At 49.0% G+C, this 25,924-nt stretch overlaps 2 protein-coding genes across 10 annotated transcripts in view; one reads left to right on the top strand and one right to left on the bottom strand.

The window, feature by feature from the left end:
- Positions 1–974: 974 nt before the first annotated feature.
- On the bottom strand, positions 975–17,479 carry LOC121469604 (uncharacterized). Its single transcript, XM_072926130.1, has 2 exons — positions 15,268–17,479; positions 975–1,502 (listed from the first exon to the last, which is right to left on the bottom strand). The coding sequence occupies exon 1, from the start codon at positions 17,477–17,479 to the stop codon at positions 15,854–15,856; it is 1,626 nt and encodes a 541-aa protein (XP_072782231.1). The 3' UTR covers positions 975–1,502; positions 15,268–15,853.
- Positions 17,136–25,924, top strand: part of BCL11A (BCL11 transcription factor A) — a 75,835-nt gene continuing 67,046 nt past the window's right edge. For 5 of the 9 annotated variants that reach the window (XM_072927377.1, XM_030268743.4, XM_030268742.4 and 2 more), the window contains exons 1-2: positions 18,100–19,323; positions 23,726–24,055. In XM_072927377.1, coding sequence (XP_072783478.1) covers positions 18,987–19,323; positions 23,726–24,055 — 667 coding nt within the window. In that variant the 5' untranslated portion in view covers positions 18,100–18,986. The other 4 variants (XM_030268746.4, XM_030268744.4, XM_030268748.4 and 1 more) reach the window with 4 other exon arrangements.

Raw genomic sequence — 25,924 nt, 5'->3', positions numbered from 1 at the left:
AAACGTTTCTGAATTCTCTTTTCATTTTAAGTAGGAAACAGGTTTATTAATCTGAATGCAGCAACTAGAGAAAATGAGGCCAGTGAATGATTTGAGTTTTCAACAGATATTTAGCTCACTGAAATAGTCACACACAGCAAACAACACTTGTTGTCATGACAGAAAAAAAGAAGATATATAAGATTAGTGGAAGGTACACTTAATTTTTAAAAGTGTAAGACACCTTATTTTTACATGTAGGGATATGAGGATATGAACAGATACTGCTTTTATTGTATGCTAAGGCATAAAATAAAATTATATAAAATAGCATAAGATAATTGATGTACTATGCTAACAACCAAACCAGCCAAAAAAACCCTCTACACAGTGCTCTTTCTCAGGTACTGTAAGTACTCTTTGGGTACAATACTTATGTACAGCTTGTTTCAGTGTTTATTTTACATTTGTCAAGTAAATAGTTTCAAAAGGGAAAAAAATGGGTGAATCTGGTTGGGAACCAACTAAATTTAAATCAGGAATTCAGACTTTAGGATTCAACTCTCCACAAAGTAGCTCATCCTGTGTTGCTCAAGCCTGCCTACTGTAAAGAGAACTGCAAGAACTCTTGCAGAACTGCAAGAACAATAATACAGATCATAACAGAGTAAATTAAAGACAGATTTTCAGATTTCTGCCTGTCTTCCTTAGGTTAAATAATGTCCCTGGTAAACAAATTCTGATCTTAAATGATAAAGAGTTTTTGTTCCAGGTATCTTACGAAATCATCTCTTATTCTTGTGCACAGATGTGTGCTGATGAATCAGAGATAGTCTTTGGCTCTTGAGGCTGTTTCAGTGGTCCTGCTTTTCTAAGTTTGAAGAAGGAAGAAGAGAGAATCTGTGCAGAGATCACATACACAAAAACAAAACAAACAACATCAAAATGATAAATTATAGAATCCTTTTTTTTCTTTTCTTTGTATTTTTAGAACATGTGGTGCCTGATCCTATGCACACACACCCATTTCTGGTGGCCAGCTCACTTTCTCATTAGGTCCAAGTGTTGCTGGAACACCTCTTCTGCTGGAAGGTGTGCAGGTGTGCTTGGATTAGCCATGGGGAATTACTTGAGAGCGAGTGGCAGAGGAAGTCACCCTGCTGCGAAATATACTCACAGCCTCTGTGGGTCCTGTCTCCTGCTCTCTGAAGGAGCTGGGCAGTGAACCGGGGCTCTTTTCACTGAGTGGGTATTTTTATAGTAGTTACTATTTGTAGTATTGTATTAGTACTATTAAGGTATTCATTACACCAACTGTTTGCTTTAAAATACTTTGTGGGTGAGCTTTTATTGCTCAGGAATGGCGCCAGATGGACAGTCATAAGGAGCAAAGTCCTCACACTATCTGCAGATCATGGCACAAGCAGTGGCACATTCAGTCCTTCCTCTTCTGTCTTCCTCCACCAACAGTCTGACAATTCAGCAGGAAGAGGGCACTCCAGAGAAACCAACATCAGGGTTACCTGTTGAGGTGGCAGATTTGAGACACATTTGTTGTAATTCTGTAACTCTATGGGGCTTTTCCCAGAGGGTGCCTGGGATTTGGCTGTTTACAGCCTCCTCAAGCATTCTTCTTGGAAGTTGGGGCAATTTTTGAAGCATTTGCTGTTTGTTGCATGAATCCATACTGAACAGGCTTTACAATATTTCTTTCTCCAGCACCTGGAGCTGTGATTTACCTTTTTGAATTAGTTTTATACCCTCAATCAAGGAAGGGACACAATTTCCAATAGTGATTGAACTGGTAATGTCCATCTTTGTGTCAATAATGGAAGCCATTCACACAGAACAAAATAACCTGTTGTGCCTGGAAGTCCCTGTCTTTTGTTTGCATCTCATTTGGAGCATTGCTTATCACTTTCCACCCTAAAATCTGTCTGGCTTCTTGCTTCCTGAGCCCAGGGTGGGCTGAAAAAGCTGCCAACCGTGTCAGGTCTCTAGAGACATGCTTATATACTGGCTGTCTCTGTTTTCCAGAAGCCTTTGCAGTATCTGGATCTTAGGCTAGGATGGCTTAGACTTACAGTGAAAACCCTGGCAAACCTGTAAATGCCAGTATAGACAACTTCCACCCTTCCACCCCAGGGTGGTGTTCTGCTGTGGCAGGGGAAGGACCACTCAAAGTACAGCACTGCTTCTCATGCTTTGCTGATGTTCTGCACATATCAAAAAGGAAAACAAAAAGCAAACCTGGATGTCTCATAAAAATATATGATTTTCTTCCTTGTAGCAGTGAGTGATGATCTCACCTCTCACTGCACTCTCAGGAGCTGCAGGAGTTTAAGGGTTCAGGCTGTCCTGGTCTCTGAAACAGAAAAATCCTGTGCCACAAAAATGGGAGCTGCTTTTTGATTGTGTGCTTGTCGTGTTTTTTTCACACATGAGACACGACATGCTCTGTCAAGCCACTGTATTCAAAGTTCCCCTAATATATTTCATTTTTATTAGCGACAGAGGACAGGTGATTTGAATCCTAATCCTAGGTGGTGATATGTGTGTGAGGTGTAGAACACCTAGGCATGCGCTGTGTTGCAGCTATTGCAACCAGCTCACACACTTTGCATATCAATCTTGAGGTTTTGCTGTGCCCAGCTTTTCTGGGGCATATGGTGGAAATTAAAATATGAGGGTGCAGGCCACTTTACACCGTTATATTTCCCTTTCCTATTGTTAAGTTTTTGATTCCTCTTTTCCCTTACTGTGTATTTATGCTCCTGCCAAGTTCTGAGGGAGGAGAAAAGCTGCTCCTTGTATTATTATTAAGTGACGCTTTCAACAAGTCAGGCTTTCAGAGAGGAGAAAGCATCAGGCGGGAGGGTGAAGACAATTTCTGCATTGCAGAGTTACTGTCTTACACGTGCTCATCCTTTGGGACAGAATTTAACAATTCACATCTCTCTTGTCGTCGTGCTCCTTGGGAAACTCACTCCAAGCCAAGATCTCCCAGTCTGCCTCCATTTGGTTGGAATGGCTCCCTGACTCGAGGAACTCTCTCCTTTCCAATCCACAGGTGGTAAGAGCAGTGTTTGGGGCAGGATAGCTGAGCTGCTGTTAGGCAAGAAACGGGACAAACAGGCTAAAAAAAGTCAACATTCCCAGGTGAATAAAGCTGAAGGAGAGCAAAGAAATCACCCTGGCTAAGCAGAAAACAAAAAGATGTTATTTTGTCCTTTCTGTCACAGCATTTGTGTGGAGCAGCAACTGCCAGCACGGATGGTTTCCCTAGGTGCTCGCAGGGAGTCCTGGGCAGGTACTGCCCTGCTGCAGGGCCTTTCTCCTGGGACAGGCAGAGGCCTCTTGTGCTCTGAGCAGAGTTCACAGCCTTGTCCCCACAGCTCTGGGGAAGGTCACTGTGTTTGCAGGCACTGGAGGAATGTGCTTGTGGTGCTGGCAAAGCTCAACACCAGAGGAAGCAGTCCCGAGTGCTTCCTCGGGTTTTCCCTGCAAAAAGGGGGCTGAGGGAGGAGAGAGGACAAAGACAAATTTTTCATGTGATGGACACAAGTGATCCAAAGCTCTGCATGAAAGCTGGGTAACATAAACCCTTCCCTCTTTCCCTCCCACACAGGGAACCAGAACAAGCTTTGTATGCTGCTTTACCTGTATTTTGATGTCTCAAGACATGCACAGACCTCAGGTTAGCTCTGTATCAGGGCAGTGGCATCAAATTTTTAATCTCTGAAATTAAAAAGGCCATTTTACCTAGTAGGGGGGAAAAATACCTTGGGACATTTGCAGAGAGTTAAAAGAAACAGCATGTAACAGTGTGGACAAAGTCCTGACTTGAAGCACAATGAACTGCACCAACGCCTTTGGTACAGCTACAAGTTTATAGTGTTCTGGAGTGTTGTTTATGTTACTATAAAAAAAGGTGAGAAAATATATTCAGTTACTTTCTGTTTCTCCCCATTGAGCAGATGGCAATTCATAGCTCAAACTGTTTTTTAAGCCATTTCACATTTTACTAATAAGTACAATATGCTTTTCAACAACAAGCCATGGTCAGGCACTTCTGCAGAGGTTATGTGGTTGCTCAGGTAGCTCAGAAATCAGAGACTTTAGGAATCCTATTGCATTGTAGTAGCAAAGATTTTCCAGTCATGTCTCATGTAGTGGAAAACGCAAGCTGAAACCTCTCCCACTTCTTGTTTCAAATTATTTCTAATTTTGTGGGCCACACATAATAGTGCACTCACCTGAATTGCCTCAATCTGAGATTGTTTCTACCAACTATGTTCTTGGTAGAACTAACCACACTTTTTAAGGAACTAAATAGTCTGCATTTTAGGTGTATAATAATAGGTGGAAATGGCCATTGGGAAAAGTGAGAAAAGATTGAGCAGTTCTGTTCCAGGAAGTTTTGGTGCTTTAGAATGAAAGCTGTTAATATTGCACACATTGGAAAATTCTCACCATTACATCCATGGTTTTCTCAAAACCTGTTAAATTATATGCATGCAGAATAAGAAAGAGTGTGTTTTATTATTAATTGACACTCATTTTTAGCTGGCATGTGGTGGCAGGTCCTCCAAACAAACCTGAGGCACAGATTAAAGCTGAAAGTTTTGGAAATGTTCTAAATCTTTGTAGTATTGCAGAGAGGAAGTGTAATATTAAACTGACAAATTGAATATATCTATTTTTTTTCAACATAATTCACAGTTTCTTCCTATTATTTTTTTCTACCCATGGAGATAAAGCAAAACAAATTCCTCAAAACAGAGAGGAATAGATTTCCAGATACCTTTTCCTATTAAGTAATGTATCTCTCTCATACATATGTACTGTCAAATATCTATCCTTTCCTTTTCCACACTGCGTCTCCAGCCAGAAGTGTTGGCTATGCAAATATTGCAAAACCGACTCTTAACATATGTGCTATGTGCCTGGCTACAGCTACACGGGAAACTCTAGGTAATAATTAGAGTCTGCATATATTATCTTGCAATTATAATTTTACATAATCGGTTATGTAATCTCGAGGCTGGTATGCGGTGAGAAACTGCGGTTACGTCAGAATTCTTCGGAAGAAAAATAAAATTATTGATTGTAAGTGCACGTCCTAGCGAGGAAAGAGAGCAGAGGGCTGGTGCAGCACGGAGTATCTCGGCGGTGAAAGCCACGCTGGGGAGGGACTCGCCCCCCAGGAGCGAGCAGGAGCATCCGGGCGGCTCTGGGGGGCCGGGGCAGCGGGGAAGGCGACAAAAAAACGGAGCAGAAGTGGGAAGGTGACAAAGTGGCGGGCGCTGATTTATTATAGGAGCCTGTGCTCGTTCCCAGCTACTGAAACGCTCTCGGAGAGCAGCGGGATGCGGAGCTGGGGCCGCGGGCTCGGGTCCGCTGCGAGCCGCGGATCGAGCCGAGCCCGTCCGCCCCTTCCCTCGGGGCTACGACAGCGGCATCCGACAGCCCCTCTCCAAGAGGCTGCCACCGCCCGAAAGGGCCGGGGGCGTGCGGGCGAAGCCCCCGGAAAGAAATAAAATAACCCAAGCACGCAGGGAAAACAACGGAGTGATAATAAATAAACCACAAAGTGAATCAGATGAAATTGCCAGGCGTTCGCTCCCGATAAACAGCAAGCTTTGTAATATCCAGGTGTTGGGGAAAGCTGTTGTCTTATAGTTTATAAATCCCTGCTGGTGGGAGGGAGGGTGAGACTCTTTGGAGGTGAATGAAAGATCGAATCACGAGGCTGTATGTAGATTTATGATTGCATAAGAGGCTCGATCATTTCCATATATTGAAATGTGCTGTCCTTTCCACGACTGCCCAGCCCTTGGAGGGAGATAGACGCTCGATTCCGCCTTGATCAATGCTGACTGTGAAGCAAGGAGGAGGAGAAGGGGGGGACCAGGCTGGCACCAGATGGAGCAGGGTCTAGGGAAAGGTCAAGGTTAGCTCAGGCTGCTATTGAATCGGTTGCAGCCTCACAGATAGATCTCTGCCTCCGAGGCACCCACTGGGGCTTCTCAGAATCAAATCTAATAGAAAAGGCAGTCACAGAATGAAATCGCTTCATCTGAATGCTAAAATTGTTATTAGGCTACATTAGAGAGATACCGGGCACATGATTACCAAAAAAGGAAGCATGCCTAGCAGTTTGCAACTGAAATAAAAGCTGTGAATATGTTGATACCATCGGCAATGTGCAAAGATAATAGATAACAGGAGAGAAGGGCAGGGAGAGACGTGTGTGTAACGAACAGATTAACATACTGATGCGGATGTATGTATCCGTATGAAATTATCCATGTGCACCGCCGTGGCTGCGGCGGGCTGTGTTTGTACATACACAGGGAGGAACACTCAGATTCCCCTGTGTCCTGCCGTGGCCGTGCTCCTCAGCACTCCCAGGACATTTGTTAATTGGTTTGGATCGCACTTATGGGTTGAGAAGCGGGTGCCCACTCGGAGCAGAGCTTTGGTGGCAGCTCCTTGCAGGACCCCACCTGCAGCCACCCTCAGCTTGTGCTGTGGTGGTTGCTGTCTCTTTGATTTTTGATTTTAAGTCCTCCTGGAGGCACAGGGCTCAGACATTGTTCAAGGCTGCTCATTTTCTGGCTCGTCTCAGGCAAAATTTCCAGGTAATGTCATTAGGTCCACATACATGTACAGCCCCCCCATCCCGGATACAGGAGTGTGACGTGAGCGCACACATATGTGTTTGGAGCAGTGGTGCTGTCAGCTGGCTTACAGAGATCAAAGCGAGGCTGTTCCCAGTTACCAGCTCCTCCACGTTACCAATTCCTTAACCTACAGCACAGCCATGTCTTAAAGAAGGATTTAGTCTTGTAAAATAAATGCTGGCTACACTAGATTAAACATGATGACTGCACTCTAAGGGTTAATAAATTTAGAATTAACAGATCATCCCAGCTTGATACAGCTACTATAGATGATTTAATATGCAGCCTAAGCAGGTTGACAGTCAGCTCACAGATGCAGATAAGATCAAACATTCTCTTGATTCAATAGATTGAATGGTTGTACTGAGTGTCTGGAAGGTGAGTGACAGTACGTATATGGCAGGGGTTCTGGTAAAGAAGGGCTTCGATTCCCCACTGCTGTGCACTGCACTGGTTTTCCTTTTCTAGCAGTCAACCTTTTTCAGCAATCAAACCCAGAGTTAACATGAAAAAAAAAAAAAACCCTCTCAAATATAGTTCAGGAGAGTTATTTGAAGTTTTCAGTAATGAAAAGCTCCACTCTTTAATGGTAATCACCATTACTATCACTAGCCTGCACTTCAGATTCCTTTTTCATGGACAAGGCCATTGCCACCCACGGGGGAGTCTCAGCTGTCCACAGGCTCTATCTGTCCACATCAGTCCCCTTCCCTGGCAGACTGAAATCCACAGGAAGGAGCTATTTTGGAGGCCAAACAAGGACACCTTGCCCCAGACAGTCCCTGGGACTTAGTGAGTGCAGCCTTATCCTAATGTGATTCGTGTCCAGAGGCTTTGGCTGCAGGAAACCTCGATGGATGCAGAGTGACGAAGCCAATTCCCCCGGAATGGAGCTTCTTTCTCAGCTCTTTTGCTTTTCTGGCTTAAAAGTTAATGTCTGTAGTAACTCTTCTGTGGTTTATGTTTTCCTTTTTTGCTCTCCTGTCCTATTTAAACGGGAATGTAAAACAGTCCTCACGGAGGTTGATGAGCAATGGGATGACAGAGTGGTCTCTAACAATTTTATTATTTGATCAAGAGTAAAAGCTCCACCTGAACCATTAGATTTTACAATATGAATATATTTCCAGGCAATTTTAAAAACGCATGTTATGCATTAAATAGACAGTCACAGGTCTGAATTGCATCTTATTGTATTATATAGGGCCACCACCATACTGATAGGGATATTTGTGCTAGAGTTACTGCACATCTGAATGCTTATAAATTAGCTGTATGGTTTACTTTGGTGGGGTTTTAAAAATGCTCCCACGGTTTTGATGAATGCCCTGCAGAAGGCTGGTGTGATGAGCAGTGCTGCTTTGAATCTGCCAGCAGAGCAAACCCAGAACCCACCTGAGATCTGCTTCTTTGTGACTTTTAAAAATGGGCTCATGTACTTTTGTAAATGCTTACCTGTGAATTATAGTTTCATTTTAGTTTAAAAACCACCGGCTCCCTTCCCATCCCTCAAATGCTGAGTTAGAAAAGAGAGGGCCTGGATGTGTGCTTTGGATACAGATCCACATGGGAGCATCTACAGATTTTCCTGAGCAGGTCTGCATGCCACTCAGATTTGAGTACTCTTTTTCCTTCTCCATGCCTAGGAGCACCTCTCAGGTGAGCCGATGGAGGCAAGAAAATCTTCATCTTCTAACTAGAGATTGGCGACATCAAACTGCCAGCACTTCTCAGGGCGAAGGAAGGGCACTTAGATATACCCCTTGCAAAAGGAATGCCCAAGCAGAAGAGCCCACGAGCACACTGAGGAAGGCCGTATGAGGCCCCGCGGAGCTGGGAGGGCTCGGGGAAGCCGCGGGGCTCGGAGGAGCGCTGTCCTCGCCGCCGAGCCCCGCTGCGGGGGCCCCGCGGGGCCGGCGGGACTCGGGCGCGATGGGGCCGCCGCGCCCCCCGGATGCCCCTGCGGCGGCGATGCCGCTTCCCAAGGCGGAACCAGCGAAACCAGTTATCTGGCAGCAATTTGCATATTGATGGTGCCTCCTGCCGTTCTCCCTGATTGCTTTACAGGAAGGAAAGGTAACAGGAAAACACTGAACCCCCTCTCAAAAGTGGCGAAGAGGCTTCTACGTGCACGGGGGGTTTGATAGAAGAGTATGGTAACGCCCATGGCAGGGAATTTGTTTGCCAAAGTGGCTTTTGTCTTAGGATTTGAAAGCAGTTGTGTGTTTCTTTTCTGGTTTTTTTTTAAGTTCTGAGGCTGAAAATGTGAGGTCCATGCTAGAGACGAGCACTGGTCACTTCAGGGAAAAATAATTAGCCTCATCATAGTCACTGAATGTGTAAGTCTAAGGAGGAGGCAATCCTTGGAGATTGGGAAAGGCATTGAACAAGCACTTTAAAAGTACAGTGCCACGGCAGAGGTATGTTCTAGTCCCGCTCATAAGCAATGTATAGATGTGCGGTATGGCATTGAATGTAAGAGGTAGTAGAGAATAGTTTCACTTTTATTGGCTCTGAGTGCAGTGGCTGACTAAGACACACCTATCGTGAGGCACTTTTGGCCTTCTTCAGAGGAATGGCCATGGCTGTGTCCTTGTATGTCCCTAAGTGTTCAGATCCCTTCATTTCTGGGCAGCACCAAGCAGTGTGTCACCCCCGTGCTGAGAGGCTGCTCAGCACTGTTCAGGAGGAGATGGCAGTGGATCCCATCTGCTCTATCCCATTGCTCCAGCCACATCTAGACCAAGCTTCTCCCTGCTGCCTGTGGGGGATGGCACTTACAGACTGGGCCTCTGTATGGCCTGGATTTACCCTGTGGATATCTATAGCACCCAAACGTCTGAGGGAGGTGTGTGTCAGCACAGACAGTGCATGGAGATCTCTCTCCATGTGTTTACATCTACTTCTCTCTCTCTCTCCAGGTCTCAGATGCTGTGAAACTAAATATGAAAGGGCAAATTACAGTCTAAATTGTGAATACATTAATTTCAGTATGCTAATATCAAACATTGTACTTATTTCTGATTTCTGTATTTAATTTCCCCTGCTTTTTTAAATGCTGGGGAATAGTTGCTCAATGGACAATAGCATTAGTACAATAACTCCCCCCAACCCTGGCATTCATATTTAATGCACATCAGCTTTCTATGTAATGCCATACAATATACTTGCACATTATTTTAATTGAGTGAAATCTTATTCATACTGGTGGGAGAAGGCATTCTTTTCACTGCAGCCAGGATTCATACTGCACTGACAGAATTATGTGTGCTGACAATAACAAATGGTGGCAAAACTATCCAAAATGCTCAAAGAAGTGGGCTCTTATCACAGGTTATTCACCACCACTACTGCTCCCCCTCAGTGCTGTGTCTTTCTGTGCAGCTTTGGGCTATATAATAATTTATTCTTCTGACTACAGAGAGTTGCATTAAAATATTATTGTAAGCATTTTAACAATTAAGCTGAAATTTTGCGTAGAATTAATATAGCAAAGGAGAAAACCCACAGTAAAGCTGTCCTTATTTTTAAGCACAGAGAAAGGACTCTGCTCTCTCAACTATTAATTCTTTTTCATCTAGAAAAGATCCTCACATGAACTATGTCATGTTCTGCAAAGCAGGTGAATTTTTTCTTGGCTGAAGCTAAAAGCTAAACCTAAATGTCACCTGAAATAGTAATATAAAATGAATAAAGAGGATGATGATTGTATATGTTAAATTTCAGTTCAATGCATTCTATGTGACTAAAAGTTGAAGCTCTAAAAAGCAATGAGTTATTTACAGAAGATGTTAAGGCACCAATCTAACAGCATGCTTGAGTACATGCTTACTTTAAGGATGTAAGTACAGCTGACGTGCCCAAAGATAAATATGTGCTTAAGAATTTTGCAGTACCGAAGGCCAAGTAGATTCCTCTGGCAGGGGCTATATCAAGCAGAGTTAGAGGAGGAAAATCCTTTTTTATTGCACTGTCCTTTCTACTGTCCCTCACACCAAGCCTGCTACCAAGCATGGACTGTGTTCAGCAGCACATAAGTAAACAACTAAATCTTTCTTCATCTTGTATAGCAAAACTAATTTCACAATAGAAATAATTTCTTTTTGATTGCTGATGTTTGGTTTCTCAGATTAGTGAGTTATTTTTGTTATTCTACTTTTTAAAACTGATTTGAGGTATAGCTGGATTTATTTTTCAAGGCAAAATGTTTGCCTTTCCCTGCTTGCCACATCCAGAGTAGGGCTTTCCAGATTTCCTCATCAGGAGAGTTTGATCCCCTTGGATCTAGTCTTGCACAGAAGTGCACTTACCAGCTCAAGTCAGAACAGGAATTTAAGAAGCTGTTTGTGTCAATGACCTGCCTTCATACTGTTCATAGACTTCCACACAGTGACCTTGCTTAGATGCATGGCTTGGAATCTCAGTAGTTTCTCAAAAGGACCAACTTGTGTCATCATGGGTTCCTGTAAGACAGATGGGGGGATTTGGATGTGTGGGACATCTTGTCGTGGAGCACCTGGCTTGTCACAGAGCTCTCTTTTGGAGTGGCTCACACAGGACAGAGCCCTGCAGTGTGAGAGCCCCAGGCTGCAACCAGACTTGGTCAAAACTCTTCCTGAAACAGATGGAGATGCTGCTCTTGAGTTCAGGTGTCCCTGCTCCTTAACTGTGTGGGGAGAGGGGCATGGAAACTGTGGGATCCAGATCTCTGAGAGCAATCCACTTACAGCTTGTGGCTTGTATTTCTGGCCCTCGGCTGGGCTTTGTTTGCTGTAGGGTCAAGGAAAATCTCAAATCTGCATCTAAACTAAACATGCACTTTTTGTCTTAGTGTGATTTGAGGTGATAAAAACTGACTTTTGCAAGTTTAAAGCTAGGGAAAAGTAGGGAGCATTTATCAGCAAAATCCTTTGTAACACAAACCAATATTTAAACTCAGGCTCAATATTCAAAGCTGAGTGGCTCATCCCTTTCTAAGTGACACCAACACACAGGTAGGACTCATTTCCACACATTTCTGGGGGAAGATAAAGCCCAGGAAGATTAAAAGATTCCGAGAAACTGTTAGCAAAGGTATTTATTTATGTTCTCTTTATCTTACACATTTAGGACCCTCTTTGGAGATAACTAAAGTGTCATTTCTGTTCCTGGCTTCTTCTCAGTGTATAGGAACACGCAGGTGGGTCAGGGTGGCAGGTGTGCCCTGTGAAATCCTTGGGGTAGCTGTAGCTTTACCTGGGGTATCTATACATATTCCATTGAGTATGGAGCTTCAGAAGAGCTAGAAGTACCAAATTCATACCCTAGATGTCAGTAAAAGAAAAAAACATTAAAACCCATTAAAAATCATTTTATGAAAGTCTGTGAATCAAGCAATGGGTTAGCCAATTATTTATAAGATAATTCCCTATATGGACTGACAGTTGGAGTCCCAAGTTTCAGCTCAATCAAATTTACACAGCCCAAGTTATAACCTCTTCAAGATGGGGATTGTAACACAGACCATAACTACTGTGCCTCTTTAGTAACAAAAGCTCAGCTACCTCACTTGTGCAGTGGCTGCTGGTGCTGCAATAATTAAGACTGTATGGATTTGCATTTTAGGTCAAGTTCTGGGAGGTTTTAAATGCACATAGTTTAACTCATGTTGGCTTGAAATGTAGCATAGAAATGCTCAGGGGCAGGTCACATGTTTACTTATAAAAAGACATATAAATAGTAAACCTACAATATGACAACTAAGTAAGTAGTGCAAACTACACCCAGTTTGGCTGAAATCAAACATCTGATTAAAAATGGGATTTTTAGTAATGCCTTCCTCTACCTGCCCACACACAAGCAAAACTCTTTGTGTGCTTCAAGGGAGGGTTTTTGTCACTTTAAAATCTGTTCCCTGAGCACTTTGTGCCATTTATTTTATAGTGATCCCCAGAAAGCACAGTCAAGGTTCAGGGCTCCGTCGTGCTAGGTGCTGTGCAAGCAGAGGCAGGCTGAAATCCCAGGCCTCGCTGAATAACCCATGGAAAAAAAAGTCTCCCCAAGTTCAGGGTTTTATTCCAGGTCCTGCCTAGGGCGAGCCGATAACGAAATCTTTCTGTCACCTGGCGCTCAGATGTCTGTGATCCTGCACGGACTCGCTGCTGTGTGTGCTGTGCCTGCTAGTAAGAGCTTGCAAAATCAGAGTTTATTTTGAGCCTTTATTAAAAAGGGAAAAAAAAAAAAGAAAAAGGAAAAAAGGCAAAGTAGCTCACCCAAGTTTCTCCTGCAGGAATACTAATGCACATACTATTTCTAGAACGTGCAAGTCCTCTGCTCATTCACGGGAGTCAGCCTGGTGTGATAAGAGTTCCACCCACGTTGCCTCTGCCTGATTGAGGCTATCAAGACTGTGTCGGAAAGCACCCCATGCGATCTGCCGTTATATAATGCAGCCCGTCTCCGGGGAACTGGCAGAGTTTTGGAATTTGTGTTTGGTCCTAATGTTCTGTAATGTTGGCAAGTGAGATTTCTGCTCAGAGTGAATGACAGCTGGAGCTTCGAAGCAGGAACATTTGCCCACCAAAGTTGCTGAACTCACCCACTGCCAAGTCTGTCACTAAAGTAGCAGATAGGTAGGGACAGCAGTACATGGCATGAACTGTGCCATGCTCCTTTGCACCTTCAGGTCCCAGCCCTGGGTGCCTGCCTGTGAGATGGAGGAAGGCCACACTTCTCAATGTTAGTTTTATGTCCCTTTCTACAGCAACCTCTAAGAATCTCAGGTGCTTGAATGTAGGGAGGACAATGCTGTTTCTCAGGCAGAGAGCTGAGGTGTGAGGAAAGGGACAGATACATTTTGGCAGATTTAAATCTTAAGACTGATTTTTACAGCATGAATATTCTCACCTGGGCACTCTGTCCTGCTGCTGCAGGTTACTGCCATTGCTGTGGGACAGGGATGGGTGCCCACCTCTGGTCTCAGCTGTTCCAGGGCATGAGCTGGTGTCTCAGGACTCTGGTTCACATGGGACAGCCTGAGGCAGGATGGGCACTCAGCTAATGAGAGACCCTTCTCTAAGGTTAGCTTCCCCTTGGAGACAGCCTGAAACCCACCATGGCTCTGATTTCAGTGTGTACCTCAGAATTTGCTGAGGTGTAGAGCCACATTTCCTCCAGCTGACTTTGTTCTGGGGCTAGGAGTCCGCAGCCAAGGAGCAGCTGATAACATGACCAGGGTGACAGCAGTCCAAACACTGCAGCATGACCACAAGGCATCCCCTGCAGCTTGGACAAAGAAGGGCTGTGGAGGAGCAGGAGGTGACACAAGTTTGTGTCAATGCACAGAACAGTATCACTGGGTCATTTTCTTTGCTGGCCTGGGTTTGTTTTCACCTGCCCTTCCAATCTGCCAGTGTTTCTAGGTGTTAGCAGTCAGCATTTGGGCATTTTTCACTGTGTTCACTTGCCACTTGCCACTTGCAGTGGGTTTGTTAGTACAACCCAGCAAGGGAACGCCAGAGTGCAGGACGTACAGAGAGGGCTGGAGATACCCGATGTGTCACAGAGGTGCTGGGAGGGTGGAAGCAGAGATGCAGGAGGTGCAGCCTGTGGGGTGCAGTGGGACAGCGGTGGGGTGCGTCGCCCTTGTGCCACAGCTCTCCTGGGGCGCTCCTAGCCCCAGCTGTGCCCTCTGGCCCTGTTTCTGCCGCCAGAGCCGGGGCCAGCTCGGAGGCAGCTCAGCCCCCTGCCCCCGGACGCGCCGGGGCTGACCCTGCTGCCATCACCAGCCTCTCCGGCAGCGCCGGGGGCCATCCGACCCCCTTTCCGCGGGGTATCCGAGCGCAGGACACTGGCGGGGGCGGGGCCGTGTCTCGCGGGGGCTCAGCCCGGTCCTGCGGCCGGGGGCGGCCCCGCATCCCTCCCCATAGCGCCCGGCGCTGGGCTGTAGCAAACTCCCTGGCAAGAGCTGTTTGTTGACCACATTCACGTTCAGAGCCCTGAAGCTAAAAGCACTTTACACCATAAAATAAAAGCACTGTCTTTTTTTCTAAAAGGTTACGTCTGGAGGCCACGCTGCTCATACTTCATACAGAAAACTACTGAAAGGGCTATGAAATCCTCTATGATTTACACTCCCTCTCAGTGCATTAGGATATAGATCTACTCGACTCTAAAAATACTGTGGAGTTTCTAACCGATGTGAATATATGTGCATTATTTCAGAAAGTCTGTTAGAAAACTTGTCAACACATTATAAAGCATAAACCAGGACTTGGCCATTAAATACAGAGATCAGAGACAAAATGTATACGGCAGGAAGTACCGAGAAAAGTCCCTCCATTCAAAAAAAAGTATATTAGCTAAAAGTTTACACACTATACACACCAAAAGGTTTAGAGCGAGACCATGGACCGCAATTACAAGGCATAAATGGAATCAGTAGGGGCTTTACAGTCCCCAGCACAGTTAACTCGGCTGCCAGAAAATAATTTTAATATTGTCATAATTTATTACCCACCGAAAGCCACATCAAGGATTGTAAATACAGTCACTTTGTGTCCATGACTGCTCGTTAAACAGCCTCGTTCCCTTCCCCTAAAAATACAATGAAATAAAAACCCACCTGCATTATTAATCTGCGGTCATGCCGTGTTAAAAATGTCTTCTCACTCCTTTTCTTTCTTTAGGTTTGTTATCTCCCTCCAATCACATGACAATGCGAAGCGCTGTGGGGTGGGGGGGGGGTACAGGAACGAGGGGGAGCCAGCGCTATTGCGATCAAATGCTAATATTAATAATTATCCAGCCGAGATGAAATATTATTTTTAAGGCAGCGAGTTTCCATTTAAATCGAGGCATTTTTACGGTGCTGGAATTAAGGGCATGCTGATGGTAAGAACATCCTCGCTGCTATTCATGAAAGCATCTGTAAAATTAGCTCCTGACTGGAGGTTTTGAGATGCGGTCTGGGAAGTCACCTCTGGAATCTCAAACACGGTACGATAATGAAACAGATTTAGTTGTCACCAAGTCCTTAATTTGCTATGATTTTTAAAAAAGAAAATCAATGAAACGATGCCTGTGATTTGGAATAAGCACAGATAGGTGTTCTGATGCAGGTTGGCTTTAGAGAGCGTAATGAATTGTAATTCAGAGGAGTGTTAACTGCGAACCGCAGAACCTTTCAGGGGTAATAAAGTCATTACTTTTTACATTGCAGCCACCTTCAAAAGCTTTATACGTGCCATTAGATATAAATCAAGTCCCATATATATATATCTACATCTCCGGTACAGACACCCACACGCCCGTGTTTCGCGCAGGGACATGTGCACGCCTGGCACAGCCAGCCCTGCGAGCGGCGTGAGCTCAGGAGCCGCCGCTGTTGTCACCTGCGGTTGGGTCCTTCCGCCACGTCCCGCATCCGCTCCCGCACCCTGGCCCGGCAGCCGCGGAGAGCATCCCCGTGCCGGTGGATAAAGGAGGGGAGCGGGAGCCAAGTGGGGGGGGGGGGGGCGAGGGGGGGGGCTGAGCGGCGACGGGCGGAGCCGGGGGGCGGCTGGCGGGAAGCTGAAAACATCCCACGGCGGTGCGGCTCGGCCCCGGCCCCTGACAGCTCCGCCGGTGCGCGCTCGGGCTCGCCCGCCAACAGGTCTCCGCCGAACTCCGGCCCCCGCCGCCCCCTCGCTCCCCCGGCCGGCCGCAGCTCTGCCTGGCGAAGTGTCCCTTACGGCGGCGGGCAGCTCCTCGCCCCGCCGGGCTCTCGCCCGGCGTTCCTCTCCGCTGTCCGCCGCCGTCCCAGGCACGGTTAGCCCTTCGCACTCCCCTCCACAGCCGTATTTTGCTCCGCACACCCGTTCGCCTCCAGAGCTTATTTCTACCGCAACCTGATCCCTCCCGGTGCCGGCAGCATCCGCCTCGCTCCGAGTCCTTTCGGCGAAGTTGCAGCCGCTGCCGCCGCATCCTCCCAACTCCAGCCACTTCTCGGTGCCTCCTGCCGCCTCGCTTCCCCCCCTCTCCCGCCCTCCCCCGTTGCCAGCCCGCTGCCCGCGCCGCCCCGCCGCCAGCAGCCCCACGTTTCGCTCTCGTTCAGAGCCCGTGGCTGCGGGCAGGGCTCGGAGCGCTGCCGGGGGAGGAAGGGGGGCTCCGGGGTTGGCGGGCGCGAGCAGCCCGCGGGGAAAGCCGCGAGGTCCCGCCGCCCTCCGCTTCCCCCGCGCCCAGCTCCTGCGGCTTCTCCTCCCCTGCCTGCCGCTTCCTCGCCCGCCAAACTCCGCTCTCTGCTCCCCCGCCCGCCCCGGGGCAAGGGCCGCCGCTGGCCGCCGAAGTTCCCCGCGGCCCGGCCCGAGGCCCCGCTGCCCCCCAGCTCCCCGCGGGGCCGCCGCCGCCGCCGTCCCCCGGGGACGGGCCGCAGCTCCCGGGAGGAGGGGACTCGGCAGCTTCGAGGAGGATGGGGGGGAGGGGGGGGCGAGCGGGGAAGCCGGGAGCCGGATGCCCCCCTCCCCCCCGTTGCTTTTTGGGTGGTCTCCGGTCCTACCTGGCTTCCCCCAGCTCCCCCACCTCCTCGGCACAGCCCGCGGCCAGCCTGCCCCGCAGCCCTCTCTGCCCGGCTCTGGCTTCACCGATGTGTTTGCTTTTCCAGCGGGGGTGTGCGTGCGAGAGCTGCCGCTGCCTGCCTGCCTGCTCGCTTTCTCCCGCTCCTTTTCCTCCCCTCTCCCCGTGTGTGTGTTTAATTTCCGCCCCTCGCCCCTCTCCCGGGTCCCCTCTTGCACCCGCTCCTCCGCGGCCACTCGCAGCTCCGGCCGCCGCCCCCTCCGCCCCCGGCCCCTCAGCTCCATTCGGCAGCGTGCGCCGGGCGGCCGGTGCACCCCACCCCCGCCGCGCCCCCTCCCCTCTCCCCCCTGCGATCACTGTCCATTGGCTTGTCCTGCTCTCTTTTTCATGTCCAGCCCCTGATGAGTGTCCATTGGTGTTGCCTTCGCCTTCCCTCCTCCCCTCTCCCCGGCTTGCCCTGCCCATGTTTTGTATGTCTCTGTCCATCCAGGCTCCTGACGTTCAAGTTCGCAGGGACGTCACGTCCGCACTTGAACTTGCAGCTCAGGGGGGCTTTTGCCATTTTTTTCATCTCTCTCTCTCCTTCTCTCTCTCCCTCTCTCTCTCCCCCTCTCCCTCTCTCTCTTTTTTTTCCTTGCACAAAAAAAAAAAAAAAAAAAAAAAGAGCCATGACTGCTATCCCACAATTCATCTTCCCTGCGCCATCTTTGTATTATTTCTAATTTATTTTGGATGTCAAAAGACATTGATGAAGATATTTTCTCTGGAGTCTCCTTCCTCTCTAACCCGTCTCTCCCGATGTGAACCGAGCGACTCACAAGCCACCGAAGCCACCAACCCACCATGTCGCGCCGCAAGCAAGGCAAACCCCAGCACTTAAGCAAACGGGAATTTTCACGTAAGTAACCCGGAGAGCAATTTATTTAATTTACTCTTCACGGATTTAATTTTTAATTCGAGAGAGAGTAGGGAAAAAAAAAATTAAAAGTGAGAGCGAGTGAGCGAGTCGGGGAAAAAAATTAACTCAGCGCCGGCTCGGGATTCTCAGCATTCCGGGCAATTTCTGCCTCTCTAATTTAATCACCTTGATGACTTTTCTTCTCTTTCTGCCCGTGCCTCTCGCCCGCCGGCGCGCACTCCGCTGACCCGCTCCACGCTCGCCTCTCGCCTCCCGCTCTCCGCGCTCTTTGGCGGCAAGAGCGGCAGCTCTCGCCCGGCACCAGGAAAGGCGCGGGCGAGGTGCGGGGCTGCCGGGGGCACAACCGGCCGAAAGTGGGAAGAAATTCCTGCGGGAGCGGCGGGCTGGACGCCGGACACTGCGGTGGCCGGGCGGGCGGGATGGGCGGGCGAGCGGAGCGCGGAGAAAGTCCGGCGGCCGGAGCCCCCCGGGCTGCCGGCGGGCTCGCCCCCTCGCCCCGCGGCTCCCTCCCGGGGGGGGGGGCGTGGGGGGGGGCAAAGCCCAGCCAAGCCGGGCCGCCTCCCTTTTGTTTCCGCCGCGGGGTGCGGGGTGGCCGTCCCGCCGCTCCCCTCCGCCCCGGGCCGGCGTCGTGCGGGGCTCCGCCGCCCCGACCTCGCCCCGCGCCCGCCCCGCCGCCGCTCCGGCTGGGGTTGGGGCGGGGGACGGCACCGGGCGGCGAGGGAGCCGAGCCGAGCCGCGCCGCGCCGGCTGGGATTCCCTCCTCGCCCTCGCCTCGCGTTCTCCCGCTCGCTTACTATTTTTTGGAAGATTTTCAAAAAAAAAAAAAAAAAAAAGTGGAAGTGGATTTTGATTGGGAAAAATCTCGTGTCTGAATGTTTACAAGCACCGCGTGTGCGGGGAGCCTCCTGCCAACAAACACAGGCGAGAGCGAGCCCGGGCTGAGCACACACGCGCGCTCACACGCATACACACACACTCGCACCCTCACACCCGCGAACGGCCCTTTCTCGCTGCCGCATTTCAACCCCAAACCAAATGCGCTCTCCCCGGGAGAGAAAAAACAAACCCCGAGCCCCAGCACACCGTTCGCAACAAAAACTCTCCGGCTCCCTCCGTCCCTCCCTCCAGCCGCCACCACACACACCAGGGCTAGATGCAAGATAAGCGGGAGCGCTCTTTGCACAACAAAAGGCAACTCGAGCTGGAAAGGTTTGGGGCGAGGGGGGTGGGAAGGAAGGGAGAAAAAAAAAATCCTCTTTTCCTCGGGGTGAACCTGGGGGAAGGGGAAATGCTGCATGCTTATCCTCACTCCTTTCCTCCCCTTTTCTTTATTTCTTCCTTTCTCCCTCTTCCATTAGTCCCGACGGGTTTTGTTCCCTCCCAGGGATGGCAGAAAACTCAGGGCCATTTCTTCCTGCCAACCATCCCCGGCTCCTTCGGCCCTTCGCAAAGCCCCCCAAACTTTCCGCCGCGGTTTCTCTTCCCCCACGGCCGCCCAAACATTGCAGTCAGGTTCGCACATGGAGGGAAGGAAGCAGCGCTGGCTCTTTGCAGGCGGCCGCTCCGCCGCGGGCAGGGCCGGCCAGGGGCTCTTCGTGCCCAAAGTTTGCCCTAAAACCCGGGGGTGTCGGGGGCTCAGCCCCTCCCCCCGCCGTCTCTTTCCCCCGATACTTTTCGGAGAGCCTTTTTTTCCCCCTCTTTTTAATTTTTTTCATTGCCGGGCTTGGGATGGGGTGCAGCATCGCTGGCATATGGGCATGCCCCCCCACCCCCGGAAATGGGGTACGGGGGTGATTTTCCCGGGCAGCCGTGGAAGTGGGATGCGGGGAACGGGGGATCGCGGCGGGACCGGAGGAGGGGGTGGGGGGCTCCGGCTCGGTCCCCGGGGCTGCGGCGACGGGCGAGATCCCCGCGGCCGATTCTGACCGCCGACAGACCCGGGGGCCGGCGCGGAGTGCGCGCACGTGCGGGCCGGGAGCGGCGGCCGGGACAGGCCCGGGGGGTTCCTCCGGCGAGAGCCGCCCCGGCGATGGGGAGGGGGGTGTGGGTGGGCCGGGAGCTGGTGGGGGAAAGGGAGGCCGGGCCGGGGGAGCGGCGCGCCGGGGATGCGGCGCCGGGGCCGGGGCCGGGGCCGGGGCGGCGGAGGCGGCGGGCGGGATCCGTGCCCGCTTCGGTCGCTAGGAGGCACAGCGAGATCAAACAACCGGGCAGCCCCGCGAACTTGAACCTGGCCGGCTTCTCCGCTGCCTCTCGGCCGGCGGGAGGGGGAGGGCCCCCAGCTCCCTCCCATCCACCACCCCCCCCCCGCCCCCCTTCCCTCTTCTTTGTTCTTAATTTGCGCGGAGTTTGCTTGCTCCGGGAGGCAGCGGGGGATGCTCGCCTTCCCCCTCCCCGGGTTTCCCCTCCCTCCCCATAACGTGTTGGCGGTTCCCATTGTACCCCCCAAGTCTCCCTTTCCTCGCACCGCTGTGATCCGAAGATACAAACTTGGGATTAAACAGCCCTTCTCCATCCATCCCACGGTACGGTGCAGGAAAATGCCCCAGCAGCGCATCTGCATTGCTCCGCGGGCATTTCTCCTCACCGTACTGTGGCACCCCACTCCTCGCCCCATCACCCCCAGTACCTCCTTTCTCCCGGTACTCCAAAATCCATCCCTCTTTTGCCGGTGCGGTTGTTCTGGTGGCTGGGAACGGGGAAAAAGGGGGGAGTAGGAGGGCGAAGGGGGAAAGCTGAAAAGACATGTTGTTGGAAGGGCAATTTGCATGAAAAATAGAGACGGATGATTAGGGACCCAGGCAGAGAATTTTGATTGCCCCAGAATTAAAAGATGCATCCTGCAAATTGGAGGCAAAACCGGGTGAAATCTGGTGTTTTCTTTGTAATCCCGGTATTTTATATTATGTTCTAAAAGTAGCAGTAATAATAAAAAGCAGGTTTTTTTTCTGGCTCTGCCTCCATCGGGAGCCAAATGTTTTGCAGCGAACACAGTGCCAGCCGTATTTCATACATTCGTATATAATTCTTGTTAATTAGCAATAATTTACGTTAAGAGCATAGAAAATGTTGAGGTTACAGGTTTTATATCTGTACATTTGATCATCTTGTTATTTTCAAGAACTTTGCCTCCTATAAAATTAATTAGGTGAAATGTGGAGGTGTAATCAGCAACCTCTGAATTACCACTTCATTTCCTGGTTTTGATTGTAAATCAGCCCAGTCCGTACAGACTTTTAGCAAAGTCTGTTTTTTCGCTCAGTGCCACTTTTAACTGTCTGGTGTCGAAGCAGCGGGTTACCTTCCCCTGCTAAATAATAATGACAGCGTCAGAAAGAAATCAGGCCGCGGGAAAACATTATAATTGAGTAATGATTATGCAGAGCTCCTCACTAAAGCCACTTGCAAGGAGAGCACGGGTGGTTTTGTGTCGTTTTGCTGTGGAGAGTCAGTGAGCTCGAAGTTAGATTCGCAAAATACCTTTGTCTGTGGCGAGCAGCGAGCTACCGGCGGAATTAGACCTGAAATAATTTATTCCCTCGGTCCGAACGCAAGGAACGGCTTGGGGAGAAAAACGCCATGCCCGGCAATCCCGCAGAAACACCCTGCTCCTCTGCCCGCTTCCCGAGGAGCGTTGTGCCTCCTCTCCTGTCGGTCTGTAAGTTTAGAATAAAGCCCTAGCGATTAAGACATTGTTTTTATTAATACAAATGTAACCTTCATATTCCTGTGGTTGACCTTACGTTAAATTAGAAGTAGTACTAGAGGCAAGAAATGATGGACTGGATCCCTGTGTCCTAGTTGGAGCTGAGGTTTGGTGAGGTAGTGTAGTGTGCTCTTCCAGTATTATTTTACACAGCACAACTGGGAGCTACTCCAGATCTTCCTCCTCAATATTCAGCCTAGGTAGGGTTGAAATAAATTTAACCTGAGTTCACTGGATTTTTGCACTTTATCAAAATCAGTTCCAATATTGTGCAGTCAAATTAAAATCTATTTTTTGATTCTCTGTGGCTTTAAGTTCATTAAATGTGAAACTGGCAGCCAGCTAAAGAAGGTCAGGCTGATTAACTGTTTAGGAGTTGTATTCTGTCTCACTTGCGTTACCTGGCAGCGTTTTGAGGTGGGTTGTATTTGTAGTACCCTCTCCTCCTGCTCGCTGCTGCTAGCGTGCGTGTTGTGTTGTGCAGACAGAGGAACACCAACATGCTGCTCGTATTTATTTTTTTTCCCATCGTGAAAGGCGATGGCGATGGAGACTGAACAGAGATTGCCAAGGTATTTCTCTGCAAATGTAATGTGTAAAAAAAAAAAAAAAAAGCCAACAGAAAAGAGAGCAGAGTCTGCCTTGTTAAAGCATCCACTGACGATTCTGTGAGCAGAAATAGCCTCATAATGAAGCTTTTCGGAGCTCATTCAGAAAATTTGTCAACTTTGACAACATTAGGCAAGGTATTTTGAGTTTAAAGAAGGCGCTTCTTACTGTTGCGAGGAAATGTGGCAGTTGCTTGGCCAGGCTGATTTTTAGATGCTGAAGGCCATGGGTGCTAACGTGCAAGATAATTTAGGTATTCCCTTATTTCAGGATTAAAAAACGCAAAATGACTGATTGCCTTATTTCCTTAAGTACTAAAAAATACCCCATCCAGCTAATATCTCCGAGTGGTCTTGGTGGTGAATTTACTGTATATTTGGATCCTGAGGAGTAGCTCAAAAGTGAGCGGTGCCTCCCCTCACCCCGCAGGCATTTCTGCTGCACTTGCTTTTTATCATTTTGGTTTTCTGCCATAGATACTTATTTATTTATTTGCCTCATACCCTCCTCCTTCCTCCCCCCTACCCCCTCCCCCCCACTTCGTGTATAACTACCGCCTTTAGGATTTTTTTAAATAGGAAGCTGCAAACGGGCTGATGGGGACAGTGACACAAATCCATGTGTTTATGTCTGCACGTGTGTTCTGAGGGCTGGATGTGCCCTGTGTGTCGGTGCCTGTGTGTGCCCATGCAGGCTGGCCCTTCTCTTTTACACACATGCACACGTTACCTGCATGGCCTATACAGGGAATGTGCAGTGTCTGTGTGTGTTGAAGTGCTTTTTGTCTACACTGTATTTCTGAAATTTAGAAACTGGGTCTTGTCTGGCTGGTGGAGGATACACACACATGTGTGTGAGAGTGTCTGCAGTGCTTTTAGCCTTGAATTCATGTACATAAATAATACATTCAGCAATAAAACATCATATTCCCTTCTTGTTGTAGTACCACAAGAGTTTTGCAGTGTATTATTTCAGCCTATCCATTTAATTTTAGCACCAAATCGTTCAAGGAGTCAGAAATGTGCCCTTGTGTAGGAACACGGAGACAGTTGCGGTGCTCTCCCTCCGAGTTATACATGCTACAGCTGCTCCTGCAAAATCTCTTCCCTGTAACTGTTGAATCCCTGTCCTCGGTGCCGTGTTGACTGCCGTGTTGCATGGGTTTGCTTGGGGGGGAGCAGGCGGACTCCAGAGCGGGGTGTAATATTCATGAAGAGGCGGCTCGGCGCTTTCCTCCCCCCATGCCCACTGCCTTTCCCAAGCGCTCTAACCATTCTCCTTTTGTTTCTCAAACTGCAGCCGAACCTCTTGAAGCCATTCTCACTGATGACGAACCTGAACATGGCACATTGGGAGCTCCAGAAGGGGACCACGACCTCCTCACTTGTGGCCAGTGTCAGATGAACTTTCCGTTGGGGGACATTCTTATTTTTATTGAGCACAAACGGAAACAATGCAATGGCAGTCTCTGCCTAGAGAAGGCTGTGGATAAGCCACCTTCACCCTCACCAAGTGAGCTGAAAAAAGCATCCAATCCCGTGGAGGTTGGCATCCAGGTTACGCCAGAGGATGACGATTGTTTATCAACGTCATCTAGAGGAATTTGCCCTAAACAGGAACATATAGCAGGTAAATTAAAGCAAGGAGAAGTGTGTGCGAGTTTATTTCTGTTTCAGTTGCAATGTAGCATGTTGGCAGTCGTGCGCTGCCGTGTTAGTGTGTTCTGCTCGCTGTGCAGGCCGGCGTGTCCATGCCCTCCCTGCCTCGGATTAGTGGTATTTCCTGGTGCCTGCGCAGTGGCAGGAGCAACAGGCACGTGCCGTGCCAGCCGGTGTTTCTGGCCGTATTGTTTGAGGCCACTCTCATGATTTGCCTGCATTGTAGTCACCGTCTCCCGGTGTCTCGCCTGCCAGAGCGCTGCGGGAGGAGGCTACCGAGGCTGCTGCGTGAGAAAGCGAGGAGCTTTTGAGTCTTTGGCAAAGTCAGGGGTGAAAGAGTTAACTGAGCATCCGCCAGCCTTGGTTCCATATTGGCTGTCAGCGTATGGACTGTAATTAAACACAGCCCCATGGCAAAGTGACACCACCGACCTTGACTTTAAGATGCCATTTTCGACTGGCCAGGCCAGAGTAGAGAGGGCAGTTGCTGAAGCGCACAGACATGCTTATTCGAAAAGTTTAAGGGCATGTTGGAAATTTCAAAAGGTTGGTTTGACAGGAAAGGCTGCTCTCTGCAGCCTGCCTCTTCAGCCAAATGATAAATGCTTCGCTGTGCTCTCTCTTGTCTCTGATGTGGTTTTGACAGATGTATCTTGATTTTGTTTGCGGTTTACACAACCACATGTCAGCCATACAAATGTCCAAGGCAGAGTTCTGTTTTGTGCAACAAAAAATATGAAATGTAATTTAAAAAAAGAAAAAAGGGTAAAGAATTCGATTTCATACCATAATTTTTTTTTCTTTTAATAAAATCAGAAAGCCATTGGCCATGCAGGTATTTTCACAAATGAGGTTAAAAAAATAAAAGTGTACCATGTGAAAGAAAATCCCAGAGCCCTGGGAGTGTAACAAGGCACACTCTGCTTTTAAAACACTACTAGTAAACAAAAGTACTGCCCATTTGCAGTGAGCATTTCAGATCACTTCAAACCATGCCAATACTGACAGTTGAAAAAGGCGAGACTGCAGCCTATCAACCCCAATGAATGCCTGAACCAGTTTCAAACTCCCCCTCCGATGATGTTTGGGATATATCACTGCCGGTATCTCTCTTCGGGGAGCCCACAGGACTGCTTGGAGTTGTCAGAGGCACAGTACATCATCACGTGATGTGCTGGAGCTTGTCTTGGGCTTGCTTTGGCCACAAAGTTAAACCATAATAGGGCAGTAGGCGCTGGGAGGTGCAGCAGAATCCTCCCGCAGCCTTCCCTGGCCTCTGAGACGGCCGCCAAACTGTGCTGGAGAGCTGCAGTTTGGAGGTTTTGTGGTGGCAGCAGAACCGTATTGGTGCATGGGTGTCTGTCTGCGCACGTGTCTGTGTGCAGAGCCATGTGCGTGTACACGCAGATGCCATGTGAACAAGTGTGTGCTGTTTCTGCAGGGTAAGCGGTCTTTCCTTGGAACCTGAATATCTCTACATTTAAGAGGAAACACAGGCTCAGGTAGTGCTAAGCTATATTTTGAATGAGACTTAAACCCCATCAAGAATTCCCCATATAGCACTTCCCAGACACGGATGTTAATGGTATGGTTTCTTTCCCAGAGTGGTAGAGGGCAGTGCCCATTTCCATGTGCTGCCTGCGATCTGACGGAAAGTGAACAGAAGTGTAGGGCGTGATTAATGAAGCAGGAGCCTAGCGGAAGGGATTTGTAGTCTTCCAAGCTCTGGAGCCATACTAAATCACCAAATATGGAGGAGCGGTGGTATGATGTAATGCTATATTTACATACGGCGCCGCTCCGCTCAAAAGACAAAACACAGTATCTGTCAAGCAAGAAT

Source organism: Taeniopygia guttata, chromosome 3, assembly GCF_048771995.1.
Source record: "Taeniopygia guttata chromosome 3, bTaeGut7.mat, whole genome shotgun sequence".
Taxonomy (NCBI): domain Eukaryota; kingdom Metazoa; phylum Chordata; class Aves; order Passeriformes; family Estrildidae; genus Taeniopygia; species Taeniopygia guttata.
This window is presented reverse-complemented; position numbering and strand designations above follow the sequence as displayed.